Source organism: Neoarius graeffei, chromosome 24 (assembly GCF_027579695.1).
Source record: "Neoarius graeffei isolate fNeoGra1 chromosome 24, fNeoGra1.pri, whole genome shotgun sequence".
Lineage (NCBI taxonomy): Eukaryota > Metazoa > Chordata > Actinopteri > Siluriformes > Ariidae > Neoarius > Neoarius graeffei.
In genome coordinates, this window is record NC_083592.1 from 8,593,466 (window position 1) to 8,608,327 (window position 14,862).

Sequence of the window (14,862 nt, forward strand, 5' to 3'; positions counted from 1 at the left end):
TGCTTGTCAGTCTGGAATTTGAAGCCCCACAAGATCTTAGCTCTGTTCTTCTCAATCACTTTTGGTGGTATGTCCCATTGGGACTTGAGGACATCTAGTCTGTACTCAGCACAGATGGTCCTGTTCACTATCCCAGACACTTGGTTATTGCTGGAATAGTAATATATGATAATATATGGTATATATTTCAAGGGTGCCAATAATTTCTTTTTCTCTGAATAAGTTTATTTAAATTAAAGGTTGGGTTTTTCTCATGTTTGCAGTGTGAGATGAAGCGACTTCACCAAAAGGTTCATCCTTTTCTAACCCTTTTTACTCATCTTTAAAAGGGGTGCCAATAATTGTGGAGGGCACTGTATCTGTCAAATAACATTAAAAAAGTCTTTGGTGACAGCAAAATGTGTGGAGCTGTGAATCAGGTTTGTGCTCCACCTGCCCCTGTGGACGAGCCCCACTGTCTCCTGGTAAACAGCAATGTGCTAGATGTGGAAGGAAACATGAATATGCAGGTCTGGGGAAAGAGTGAAGTGTTGCATCTGTGGAGGTCAGTATAGTTCGGTTGGGTTTTCAAAACCGTTAACTTACATTTGTAACTTATCATTCAGGACCGGTACATTCCCAAACAAAATGAAAATAGCAAAAGTTATACCTCTGTATAAATCTGGAAACACACACCACTTCACAAATTACAGACCTGTCTCTTTACTTCCACAATTCTCCAAAATTCTTGAAAAGCTTTTCAGTAGCCATCTGGATAAATTCACCGATAAACACAAACTACTCACAAACAATCAGTATGGATTCAGGGCAAACAGATCAACTTCACTGGCACTAATAGATTCGGTTGAGGAAATAAGTCCTATAGATAAGAAACAGCATGTATTTGGAGTATTTGTGGACTTAAAAAGCATTTGATACAATAAGTCATGATATTTTACTCAATAAACTAGAATGGTATGGCATCAGGGGTACGGTTTTACAATGGGCAAGGAGTTATCTAACAGACAGAAAACAATTTGTGCAGCTGGGGGTTATTGTTCAGAATGTTTGGACATTATTTGTGGTGTCCCCCAGGGGTCAGTGCTGGGACTTAAATTATTTATTTTTTATATTAATGATTTATGCCAGGTATCAAAAGTATTAAAAACCATTTTATTTGTTCATGCAACAAATCTGTTTTGCTCTGATATCGATTTACAAAAACTAATACAAGACATCATGACAGAATCGAATAAATTAAAATTATGGTTCGATGGAAACAAATTATCCTTAACTTAACTAAAACAAAAATAATGCATTTTGGAAACTGGAGAAGTAATATAGAGTGTGGCAGCGGGGGCGTGGCCAAGCGGTGGTCTGTGAATGGAGGGCGGAGTCAGGGAAGGTAAGTGGTGGAATCATTGCACCTGATGGGGATTAACCTGTGTTTGTGTGTCTTCCCCAGTGACCGCGCCCTTTAAAAGGAGAGGAGAGCAGAGAAGCTCTCCCCAACCAGAACACTGGTGTGTGTGTGCGTGACTGGGAAATGAGTGAATGAGCTGAAAAGCCCCACATATTGTCTAAAATAAATAGTGCATTGAGAACTCAGTTCTGGCCTGCCGTGCTTCTGTGCTCCACCCACCTGGTCCAATACAACAGCGGTGCCGAAACCCGGGAAAAGTGCAGAAGGGAACGGCCACATGGAGTCCTCCCATAATGATGATATTTTCTTTTGCATCTTATAAGGATTTTATAAGGGAAATAAGGATTTTGGAGGTTCTTTATACAGATTTATTCGACATGTATGAAGCAGTGAAATAAACAGCGCTCCATTTGCTCATGGAACAGTGTTTTTAATGCTGCCCAGTGTCACCAAGGACGGTGTAAAAAGCGACGTGGTCTGAAATGATAATGATCTCCACCCTGTGGTGGGGTAAAAGGAACCTGTAGATAAATGGTTGCTGTTGGGGAGGGGGGGCAGTGCTGGGGGAGGAGGTGCGCCGCACGCTGTTCCACCGGCCAACCCCATGCCTCGGCTGCCTGCTTAAAAAGAGCGAGGAAGGCCTCGGGGTCATCCTGCGGACCCATCTTCATTAGGGTGAGGTGGGGAGGGTCCGCGGCGGTGGTGATCAGGGCCCCCGCCGATGCGAGCAGGTGCCGGAACGCTTGGCGATCTTCCTGTTGTGCCAGCACCAGGGTTTCGAAGCGTTGTTCTTGCTCCTTCCAGAGGGTGATCAGTGCCTGGTGCTGGCTCTGTTGGGCCGTGGTGAGGGCATGGACCAGGTCCTTATGTGCTTTTTATGTCTGTGGTTGAATGTCCGTTTGCTTTTTTGTTTTGTTTTCTTTTGATATGTTCGAAATAAACACATCAAATCAAAATCAGATTGTCCTGTTGTGCTGGATATGGAGGAGAGCAGGAAGGAGAATCCTGACAAAATCAAAACCAGCAGAAATAAAATCCTCAAACCAAATAACAACCATACAAACACCCCTAACACAAAAATAAAGATTTATTCATGGACTGACAACGTAACATTTATGACATTAGTGACAGAGGTAGTTAAAGGATATGGGACATGGATTTTTACCTGGGCATAATTATGTATAAAGGACATAAGAAATGCCATCTAAATCACTGCAGGGTGTCAAAAATGTGAAAATCATCACATTATTCAAGTTTTTTTATACATCAGCGTAAAACAAGGATTCGTTAATGACCTAGGTCGTCACGAGACCCGTGATGTCACAAAAACTTTCCAAGGAGCCAACGCTTGGGAATCTAATGTAAACAGGTTACCGAAATGGACACCATCGACAGTGATATTCCCGATGTTTCACAGAGATGTGAAGTTAGACCCTGTCAATTTGAACCGATAGCTGGAAATTCACATGAACATAGATCTTGTCTTTACTCTGACGGGTCAGATGATTCTGAGAGTGACAGTTCATTCAGCCCTCATGAAACTGAAAGCGGTCGGCTGGATAACACTTCCTGGTAAGTTAAAAACAATTCTGCTCAAAGGCTAATGATCTGTTGAAAGAAGTATTATTTTTGTATCATACATTGAAAGTTCATCATAGATCTAGCTAAAGTCCGTTGCAAGCTAGTTTTTTTTTTTGCTGATATTTTTCGAGATTGATAGAGATACAATGCTTCCAGAGTCCGAGATGAAAACATTCAAAATGGCGAAACGAGTCAGAATTATGATAATCAATAATTGATACACCCAAAATTATAATACTAATCCTTACTTCGGCTTTCAGTCGCTTAGCGCAGAGGTCTTCAACAGGGGGGTCGCGAAATCGCACCGGATCACTCATATCAACAAAAATATTCCTGCCCTGTCCCCTGGTCTCCGTGCAGGGATGCAAACAGCGCGCCTTTCGGCAGATGCCGCCTTTTTCACGGCTGAATCGCGCAGATCCGATTTAAAAAAAAATAGCGATGTTGGTTCATGGAGCATGAGGCATGAAGTGTAAGGATGAGAGAGAGGCGGTTTGAGTCGGGAAGCTGCGTGCATTTGTGCAGCCTGGCGCAGGTGTGCGCGGCTTCCCGATTTGAACTGTTTTTTTTTTCCTCATCCTTATGCTTCCTGTTTCATGTTTCATGAATTAATATCACTCAGTACCTGAGTATTAATGTTGAAAAATCCTCAGTGAAATGGTCCAAATACAGTTTGTGGGAAACAGTAGGTGCAAAGTTTTTTCAACAGGTGTTCTGTAAAGTTGTCCTACCAAGCCTACTGCGCATACGCGAAGCCTACTGCGCATGCGCAGGTGAGCCCACACTTTCCTCAGCTTCGGGTCCTTGGGGAATACAAAAAAACTTACTCCAGGGCATTTCCCATTGGAATTATTGCAACCATAAGCAGCACAATACACCATGATGTCCAATGTACTTTAAAGACTATAAAAACAATTTTCTTGTCATCCACTTCTCCATTCATCTACCCGCTTGTGCTGTGCCTGAAAGTTTTTGTGACGTATGATCACGTGACAGCGGCTCTTCCGGTTGCAAAAAATGCATATCGGAAGTCGAGCAGAAATGCCATATAATCATCACGAATATAACGATTTTGCTGAATTTAATAGATGATTTTGTATTTGTTGATGCAATTAATTCATGTTTTTAATGGAAAGAAACTGATATAGCATGCTTTTATGTTTCATGTCCCATATCCTTTAAGTGTTCAGCAGCAACTGTTAGAATTTCAATCCTTTTCACAGTTTTTACAAAAGACAGGATAGTAGAGTAATATTTACAGTAATATTTACAGTAGAGTAATATTTACAAAGGATTCCACAATAAAAAGGAAGAATATGAGCAGGATAAAGTGTCTAAGAGCTACAGAACATTATTACAGGACTTTTTGTTTTTGTAGAATTTTTCTTCATCTCTTGTTAAAATACAGATATAATGATCATATGTCTGTGTTACACACTGCAGTCCAGTTTGTGGCAGTAAGGCATTATACACTCTGCTAAATGTGATTAAAACCAGAAGAAGCAGAAGCATGGCTGCACCTCCTCACCTGTGAAAGAGGAGAACAACAGGGAGAGAAGTATTTCAGCACAATCTTATAGCTGGACATTAAACTGCACTTGACAATGGAGACAAATATCAGCTCTGATCTGAGATTTAATGTGAGCTCAGGCTTTTCTGCTGGATTTTCACTCCACACACACATTTTTATTCCATATTACACTGTAAACATCATCATGTCTTACTCTCTCACTCCAGCAGGAAGACACACAGACACAGTTTAAGAGTTGTTGGAGGAAGAATTTCCTTCAGAGGCTGTAAAACATTCAAATCCGTCACAAAGTGAACTAAACGCTGCTAATAAATAATGTAGTGGTTTTAAACATCATTTATGGATCATAAAGGTTCACTTACAGGGTTTGGAGGGAACAGGTTTGAATCCTGAAACACAGATGATGGACAGACAGTTATTATAAAATCTCAGTGCTGTGTTTGGATTCATGAGATAATGAGTTCATATCAGTTTATTGTCTCGTCTAATTTATTAATGAAGATTAAAAATATGCAAAATATTCATCAAATCCTCTTAGAATGAGAAAGTGTAAATCTGGTCTCTGAAAACTTCACATCTGCCCCCTTCCTCCTCTCACCAGAGTTCCTCTTCTTCCAGAAGACAACAGCGACAGCAACAAGAGCCACAAGGACACCAGTGATGATACCAGTCGATCCTCCACCTGTTAATCAGCACAGAGTCTTTATTCTCTGCTGCAGCAGTAAATCAGCTTTTACCCTCTAAATCTGTAGTTTTATTCTGACCTTTTGCTACTTCTAGGATTAAATCCTTCTCCAAGCTGCTGTGCTGAACCACGCAGGTGTAGTTGTGTTTCTGCAGCTCCTCAGCTGGGACTTTCAGAGTGCTCCTCTTCTGGAAGCTTCCATCCTGGTTGGGTAACGTCTCATTGAGCTCAACGTCCTCAATCACGTCCTCTCTGTCCTTCTGCCAGGTGATATTCAGGGCTTTGGGGAAGAAACCTGTAGCGTGACACACCACCTCTGGAGAAGGCGAGTGTTTGTGGAAGACTGACGCCTCGGGACGAACTGCAGAGACACACAGACATGAATATTTTTTTAAATTGTAAGTTAAATGTTATTTGTCACAACATTTTCGGGCTGCATGAACTATTAAGGTGGAGGTATAAACATTAAAGAGTGCAGTATTTCTCCTGTACTCCAGTGGTCATTAACCTGCTGCTCGCGATGTAGCGGTCGATCTCTAAGGTATTTTTAATAGCTCACAGCACATTTTACAATAAAAACATGCAATGTTAAAATATTCACAGGTTAGCTCTGTTTGAATATGGCTGATTTGATTTTTGATTTCTTGTTAATTTTGACACTAATGTTGAACGCTTCAATGGAAAATTTAAATGGAAATGGAATTCTATCATTTCATTGCGGTACCATCTTTTTGAAGACATATAGGAAAAGAAATGGAAATTTGGGTTTGGATTTTTATTTTACTTTTATTTTTGCCGTAAACAAAACTCCCATAGTGCATTATCTGTGTGTGTGTGTTGTAGTGAAGGAGTGTGTTATTAGTACAACCCCAATTCCAAAAAAGTTGGGACAAATTACAAATTGTAAATAAAAATGGAATGCAATGATGTGGAAGTTTCAAAATTCCATATTTTATTCAGAATAGAACATAGATGACATATCAAATGTTTAAACTGAGGAAATGTATCATTTAAAGAGAAAAATTAGGTGATTTTAAATTTCATGACAACAACACATCTCAAAAAAGTTGGGACAAGGCCATGTTTACCACTGTGAGACATCCCCTTTTCTCTTTACAACAGTCTGTAAACGTCTGGGGACTGAGGAGACAAGTTGCTCAAGTTTAGGGATAGGAATGTTAACCCATTCTTGTCTAATGTAGGATTCTAGTTGCTCAACTGTCTTAGGTCTTTTTTGTCGTATCTTCCATTTTATGATGCACCAAATGTTTTCTCTGGGTGAAAGATCTGGACTGCAGGCTGGCCAGTTCAGTACCCGGACCCTTCTTCTACGCAGCCATGATGCTGTAATTGATGCAGTATGTGGTTTGGCATTGTCATGTTGGAAAATGCAAGGTCTTCCCTGAAAGAGACGTCATCTGGATGGGAGCATATGTTGCTCTAGAACCTGGATATACCTTTCAGCATTGATGGTGTCTTTCCAGATGTTTAAGCTGCCCATGCCACATGCACTAATGCAACCCCATACCATCAGAGATGCAGGCTTCTGAACTGAGCGCTGATAACAACTTGGGTCATCCTTTTCCTCTTTAGTCCGAATGACATGGCGTCCCTGATTTCCATAAAGAACTTCAAATTTTGATTCATCTGACCACAGAACAGTTTTCCACTTTGCCACAGTCCATTTTAAATGAGCCTTGGCCCAGAGAAGACGTCTGCACTTCTGGATCATGTTTAGATACGGCTTCTTCTTTGAACTATAGAGTTTTAGCTGGCAACGGCGGATGGCACGGTGAATTGTGTTCACAGATAATGTTCTCTGGAAATATTCCTGAGCCCATTTTGTGATTTCCAATACAGAAGCATGCCTGTATGTGATGCAGTGCCGTCTAAGGGCCCGAAGATCACGGGCACCCAGTCTGGTTTTCCGGCCTTGACCCTTACGCACAGAGATTCTTCCAGATTCTCTGAATCTTTTGCTGATATTATGCACTGTAGATGATGATATGTTCAAACTCTTTGCAATTTTACACTGTCGAACTCCTTTCTGATATTGCTCCACTATTTGTTGGCGCAGAATTAGGGGGATTGGTGATCCTCTTCCCATCTTCACTTCTGACAGCCGCTGCCACTCCAAGATGCTCTTTTTATACCCAGTCATGTTAATGACCTATTGCCAATTGACCTAATGAGTTGCAATTTGGTCCTCCAGCTGTTCCTTTTTTGTATCTTTAACTTTTCCAGCCTCTTATTGCCCCTGTCCCAACTTCTTTGAGATGTGTTGCTGTCATGAAATTTCAAATGAGTCAATATTTGGCATGAAATTTCAAAATGTCTCACTTTTGACATTTGATATGTTGTCTATCCCTGTGATGACCTGGCGACTTGTCCAGGGTGTACCCCGCCTTCGCCCGTAGTCAGCTGGGATAGGCTCCAGCTTGCCTGCGACCCTGTAGAAGGATAAAGCGGCTAGAGATAATGAGATGAGATGAGATATGTTGTCTATGTTCTATTGTGAATACAATATCAGTTTTTGAGATTTATAAATTGCATTCCATTTTTATTTACAATTTGTACTTTTGTCCCAACGTTTTTGGAATCGGGGTTGTATATGCACAATGTATGTATAAGATGTATGTTTGTTGAACAGCTGCAGTTACAGTAACAGAGCAGATCACACACTTTACCTTTCCTCTCCAGAGTCTCTCTGCCGTAAGACACAAACTTCTTTAACCAATGAATACATTTATTGTCCAGGTAGCTCTTATAGTATTTAGCTTTAGCATCTGTAGGATCCCATTCCTTTATAAGTTCTCCAGCTTGAGGTTTCATTGCAGTGCAGGTTCCAGTTTCCAGATCCAGATTCATGAAATCTTCTGCATCATAACCGAACTGATCATATACCGTAGGGGTGCCGTCATCATCAAGCTCACAGCCAAACATCCACTGGAGTGTATGAACTCCTGCACACACACACACATACACACACACACACACACACACACACACGTAATGAGGTGAGATCAGATGAGCTGACTTTCCTTCTACACTCTCTATTCAAACTGCTACACTGCATTTTTCTACTCGTTCTTTTTACACTTTGTCCTTTGTAGTAGAACAATGTTATTGTCAGTAAAAGAATATTTAATAATGTGTGTTTTGTGTCCTTCTACACTGCATGGATTCACAGCTCTGTGTGTAAAGTAAAAACACATTCGGATTGGTTTAATCTGTGGCCCAAACTGTATAATGGACACTCAGTAGTTTGCCTAAATAGAAAAAAAACATTAAAAGTGTAGAGAGAAGCTCTTCAGTGTGAGAGTCTGCAGTTTGAGACAAAGCCCAAGGGTTTGTGACTCTGATGATATAATGATCTGCTGCTGTTTAATCGATGTTACAGAACCACTGTGTACTACTGAGAATACAGAACGTTATTTTGCACATCAGTATTGTTCTGTGCTCGTTTGTGGTTTCACAATAAATCCTGAGATGGTATCAGAAAGGAAACTGTATTTCTGTGTTACTTTAACAGGTTTATTACACAGAGCTGTTTCACCAGCTTATTAAACTTCCATTGAGAGTGTGTGTGTGTGTGTGTGTGTACACTAGTTATAAAAGCTAAGTGTGTTTCACTCTCACCTTGAGTCTGATTAAAACACTCCATTATGAGACCCAATCTGACTGTGAGTCTGTAATCTTCTTTCCGCATACGTTTTGTCTCTCTCTTCCAGTAATATGGATCATCAGCGCTGATGTTCTGTGCCCACTCTGTCTTTGGGATCGCCTCCTTGATGTTGTTGTCATAGAACACAAACTGCTCTCCATCCACCAGACCAACAGCAGTGAATTCTGTGCGATTTATTCCTCTGACAGCAGTGTACTGGTACTGCAGAGTGTGTGTGACTGTAACTCATAGATAAAATAAAACAATAAAGATACATAAATTCTGCAAAATTCAGGATGATGTCACCAAAATCCCCACCTACTTGTTAGGGTTTTGCTGGGATTCGAACCTGGTTCGTTGGTGTGATAATCCAGCAAACCCCCACTAGGCCACCAGGGGGATGACTCAAATGCAGAGGCGTGAGGCGGAAGTAGAAAAAGAATCAAAAGGTTTATTTAAACTATATACACTATATACAGGGCAAAACAAAAGACAAAAAAAAAACCAAAGAGTATAATCCAAAAGAAAAGCAAAGTGCAAAAATACAAAAGCTAAGAAGATCAAAAAACACAGTACAAAGGAAACTGGAGATGAACATAACAGCACAAAGACTCCGTGACAAGAGGACTGAACTCAGGGGTATAAATAGACAAACTAATTAAGGACACAGGTGAAGATAATTAGGCAATTAACACAAACACAAAACACAGGAACAGTGGCGGCCTCTAGAGGCCAAAATAAACACGACATGAAAAGGAAATAACAGCGGCCTCTAGAGGCCAAAACAGTCCTAGTCCTAACAGGACCCCCCCCTCTAGGAGCGTCTCCTGACGTTCCCAGGGCGATCCGGATGGGCCGAATGGAAGTCCCGACATAGTTCTTTATCAAGGACATCCCGAGCAGGAACCCAGCAGCGCTCCTCAGGACCATAGCCCTCCCAGTCCACCAGATATTGCAACCCGCCACGGACCCGGCGGGAGTCAAGCAGGCGATTCACAGTGAACACAGTCTGCCCCTGGAAGATGCGGGGGGGTGGGGGGTTCCTAGGGGCAGGGGCATACGTAGACGTCAGTACGGGCCGTAACAGGGAAACATGGAAAGTGGGGTTGATCCTCAGAGTCCGGGGCAACTGGAGCCGGTAGGAGACAGGGTTCACCCTGCGCACCACCTTGAAGGGGCCAATGTAGCGAGGAGCAAGCTTGCGGTTCTCCACCCGCAGTGGAAGGTCCTTAGTGGACAGCCAAACACGCTGCCCAGGGCGGAAAGCGTGTGCAGGTCTTCTATGGCGGTTGGCCTGAGTCTGGTTGGTTCTGGAGGTCTGTATGAGGGTCTTCCTGACCTTGCTCCAGGTCTTGCGACACCGTCTCACATATTGGTTGACCGAGGGCACCCCCGCGTCCTCCTCCTGGTCCGGGAACAGAGGTGGCTGGAACCCGAATTGGCACTGGAATGGCGACAGCTTGGTGGCCGATGACTGCAGGGTGTTGTGGGCGTACTCCGCCCATGGCAGCCAGGTGCTCCACGATGTCGGGTTATCCATAGCCAGGCCTCGCAGGGTGGTTTCCAGGTCCTGGTTGAGCCTCTCCGTCTGACCATTGGACTGTGGGTGAAACCCAGAGGAGAGGCTGGCAGTGGCTCCGATGACCTTGCAGAACCCGTGCCACACTCGGGAGGAGAACTGGGGCCCTCGGTCTGAGACGATGTCCTGTGGAAGACCAAAGACTCGGAAGACATGATTAAACAAAAGTTTCGCAGTTTCAAGAGCAGAGGGGAGTTTGCACAGTGGTATGAAGCGGCAGGCCTTGGAGAATCTGTCAACTAAGACCAAAATGACCGTGTTACCTTGTGACTCAGGGAGACCCGTGATAAAGTCGACTGCCACGTGGGACCAGGGACGCCGGGGAATGGTCAGAGGATGCAGGAGACCCTGGGGACGCTGTCGTGGGTTCTTGGTTCTGGTGCAAACCTCACAGGACAGGACAAATGACCTTACTTCCTTCTCCATGTTAGGCCACCAGAAGCGTCTTTTCAGGAAGTCCAGGGTCCTCCGAGCTCCCGGGTGGGCGGTGAGAGGGGAAGAGTGACCCCACTGGAGAACCTTGGCCCGGGCTTGATGTGGGACATACAAGAGGCCTGGTGGCCCCGTCCCAGGACCGGGGTCCTGGCGTTGGGCTCGTCGGACAGCCTCCTCAATACCCCAGCGGACAGGGGCCACAATCCGGGACACAGGGATAATAGGCCCGACTTCATTCTCCCTGTTAGTGGCAGAGAACAGTCTGGACAGTGCGTCAGGTTTGGTGTTCTTGGAGCCGGGGCGGTATGAGAGGGTGAAGTCAAACCGACTGAAAAACAGGGCCCACCTAGCCTGTCGAGGGTTCAGTCTCTTGGCTTGCTGGAGGTACTCCAGGTTCTTGTGGTCAGTCCAAACCAGGAATGGATGTTGTGCTCCCTCCAGCCAGTGCCTCCACTCCTCAAGGGCCAGTTTGACCGCTAGCAGTTCTCGATCCCCCACATCGTACCGGGACTCAGCAGGACTCAGGCGGTGGGAGAAGTAAGCGCAGGGGTGCAGCTTTCCTTCCGAACGTTGAGAGAGCACCGCGCCGACACCACTGTCCGAGGCGTCCACCTCCACGATGAATGGTTGGGAGGTGTCCGGGAGAACCAGAATGGGTGCCGTGCAGAAGCGGTCCTTGAGGTCTTTGAACGCCTTTTCTGCCTGAGGAGACCAGCCATAAGATCCACCTGTCCCTTTGGTGAGGTCAGACATGGGTGCTGCCACAGAACTGAAGTTCCTGATGAACTTGCGGTAGAAGTTAGCGAATCCTAAGAACCGCTGAACCTCCTTAACGGACTTGGGAGTAGGCCAATCCCGGACGGCCAGGGTCTTGGCAGGGTCCATTTGGAGTTGGCCTGTCCGTACAATAAATCCCAGAAAGGAGACCTCGGGAACATGAAATTCGCATTTCTGGGCCTTGGCGAACAGATTGTTCTGTAGCAGCCTCTGGAGAACCTGGCGGACATGGTGGCGGTGCTCCTGCACGGTCTTGGAAAAGATAAGGATGTCGTCGAGGTAGACAAAAACGTATAGGTTAATCATGTCCCTTAAGACGTCGTTGATTAGGGCCTGAAAAACAGCTGGTGCGTTGGTGAGTCCGAAGGGCATCACCTGGTATTCGTAGTGCCCAGACGGGGTGTTAAAGGCAGTCTTCCACTCGTCTCCCTGTCGGATACGGATGAGGTGGTATGCGTTCCGTAGGTCCAACTTGGTGAAGACGGTGGCGCCTTGGAGCAGGTCGAAAGCTGTGGACATCAGCGGAAGGGGATATCGGTTGCGCACAGTGATCTTATTCAGGCCCCTGTAATCAATACATGGTCGGAGCCCCCCATCCTTCTTGCCGACAAAGAAGAAGCCGGCTCCAGCAGGTGAAGTGGAGGGTCGAATAAACCCAGAGACCAGGGCATCTTTGAGGTATTCCTCCATGGCCTTGCGTTCTGGCTGAGAGAGGGAAAACAGTCTGCCACGAGGAGGGGTAGTCCCAGGGAGCAAGTCGATGGCACAGTCGTAGGCCCGGTGCGGAGGAAGAACGGCGGCCCTGCTCTTGCTGAATACCTCCTTGAGATCCCAGTACTCTGTGGGAACTTGAGATAACTCGGTGAGATCAGGGGGCTCGGCAGGAGACACAGGAGAGCTAGAGAGCAGACAAGAGGCATGGCATGCAGGGCCCCATTCCACAACCTGGCTTGTTACCCAGTCTATGCGAGGGTTGTGGCGAGTAAGCCAAGGAAGGCCTAGAATAACTGGGAACTCAGGTGAAGGAATCAGGTGCAGGGATATTTCTTCCTTGTGACCTTGAGACTGGAGGAAAACTGGAGAAGTAACTTGGGTGACTCTTCCATCACCTAACGCTTGGCCATCGAGGGCAGACACAGACAGTGGGACTTCAAGAGGTGCAGTCGGAATATTGATGCTTTGGGCGAAGTGAATATCCATAAAGTTCCCAGCCGCCCCTGAGTCTATCAAAGCTTGACAAGAGTGGACAGACTCACCCCAGGAGATGGAGACCGGGATGTAGATTCCTTGGCCAGGGAGTCCGGGAGAGAGGGTAGGCCCCGTCACAACCCTCCCTCGGCTGGACGGGGCGGTCCTTTTCCCAAGAGTTCGGGACATGATGCTCGGAAGTGACCAGGCTTGCCACAGTAGATGCAGCACTTGTCCCTCCTTCTGCGCTCCCTCTCAGATGCGGAGAGGCGAGTACGACCCACTTGCATGGGTTCTGGACAGTCACTGAAGGAGGTAGACGGTCTCCAGGTAGAGGTAGGGAGGCTGGGGGGGCTCAAGGCTTGGTGGCGTTCTCTCATCCTGTTGTCCAGACGAATAGCATGTGAGATGAGGGTTTCGAGGTCACTTGGGCATCCAATAGAGGCCAGACCGTCCTTGATGGGGTCAGACAGACCATGGTGGAAGGCTGACACCAGGGCAGTCTCGTTCCATCCACTTACTGCTGCGAGTGTTCGGAACGAGATGGCGTAATCTGCGACGCTTCCTCCTTGCCGGATGGACATGAGCTTTCGGGCTGCGTCGGTACTGATGTCTGCCTGATCGAAGACCCGAAGCATCTCTTCAGAAAACAGCTGGAAATCAAAGCACTCAGGTCCCTGTCTTTGCCAGATAGCAGTAGCCCAGGCTCGCGCCTTACCAGCTAATAAGGTGATCACAAAGGCAATCTTGCGGCGATCCGTAGTGTAGGTGGTAGGCTGAAGCTCAAAGGTGAGTTGACACTGGGTGAGGAACTCTCGGCACTCACTGTGCTTGCCGTCATACCTCTGTGGTGCAGGAAGGCTGGGTTCGCGAGGTGAAGAAGGCAGCATTGCAGGAGGCACTGGAGCAGGAGTGGGAGCTGGATCAGGAGCAGGAGGCAGAGATGTCAGCTGTGCCAGGGTTTTCCCAATTTGCTGAAGCAGTTCCTCGTGGCGAGCGAGGGCCTCACGTTGGCTGGTGAGCGTATGTCCATGAGCGTCCATGGTTGCTCCGAAGCGTGTCAAAGCTGCCATAATTCCCTGAAGGTTGGCCGGGTAGACAGTTGAAGCAGCCTCTGCTGAGTCGGTCATGACGGAGTCTTTCTGTTAGGGTTTTGCTGGGATTCGAACCTGGTTCGTTGGTGTGATAATCCAGCAAACCCCCACTAGGCCACCAGGGGGATGACTCAAATGCAGAGGCGTGAGGCGGAAGTAGAAAAAGAATCAAAAGGTTTATTTAAACTATATACACTATATACAGGGCAAAACAAAAGACAAAAAAAAAACCAAAGAGTATAATCCAAAAGAAAAGCAAAGTGCAAAAATACAAAAGCTAAGAAGATCAAAAAACACAGTACAAAGGAAACTGGAGATGAACATAACAGCACAAAGACTCCGTGACAAGAGGACTGAACTCAGGGGTATAAATAGACAAACTAATTAAGGACACAGGTGAAGATAATTAGGCAATTAACACAAACACAAAACACAGGAACAGTGGCGGCCTCTAGAGGCCAAAATAAACACGACATGAAAAGGAAATAACAGCGGCCTCTAGAGGCCAAAACAGTCCTAGTCCTAACACTACTGAGTTAATAAGGCCACCTAACTCTCTCTCTCTCTCTCTCTCTCTCTCTCTCTCTCAAAGATCACGTGTGGAAGTAAATAAGAGATGTCAGTTTCTGCTTTAAAAAAAAGCAAAAAAAAACCCTAAAAAAAACCCCAACAAAAACAAAACAAAAACAAGATGTTTTTGCATTTCATTATGGATTACTGATTGTAGCATAATTATAAAACATCTATTTATTCCAATGTAGATGAAGGGATTACAGTTGGAACCCAGTCAATGTCAGATCTGTTTAGTGACACAGGCTCCGGTGTTTATTATCAACAGCAAGATCAAATCGAGCTGCAACAGCGACTGGAGGATCCAAACACCAAGAGTGTGGCAACGTTATGAATGAATGATGAATGAACCCTTT

At 45.4% G+C, this 14,862-nt stretch overlaps 1 protein-coding gene across 8 annotated transcripts in view; it reads right to left on the reverse strand.

The window, feature by feature from the left end:
* Positions 1-2,471: 2,471 nt before the first annotated feature.
* The window catches only part of LOC132872877 (popy class I histocompatibility antigen, alpha chain E-like), a 31,427-nt gene continuing 19,036 nt past the window's right edge, over positions 2,472-14,862 (reverse strand). For 2 of the 8 annotated variants that reach the window (XM_060907992.1, XM_060907993.1), the window contains exons 2-8: positions 8,839-9,102; positions 7,887-8,162; positions 7,540-7,668; positions 5,279-5,560; positions 5,113-5,196; positions 4,877-4,903; positions 2,472-4,511 (exon numbers count right to left, since the gene is read on the reverse strand). In XM_060907992.1, the coding sequence (XP_060763975.1) occupies positions 4,471-4,511; positions 4,877-4,903; positions 5,113-5,196; positions 5,279-5,560; positions 7,540-7,668; positions 7,887-8,162; positions 8,839-9,102 (1,103 nt within the window). In that variant the 3' untranslated portion in view covers positions 2,472-4,470. Of the gene's footprint in view, positions 4,512-4,600; positions 4,778-4,876; positions 4,904-5,112; positions 5,197-5,278; positions 5,561-7,539; positions 7,669-7,886; positions 8,163-8,838; positions 9,109-14,862 lie in introns of those variants that run through there. The other 6 variants (XM_060907989.1, XM_060907988.1, XM_060907991.1 and 3 more) reach the window with 5 other exon arrangements.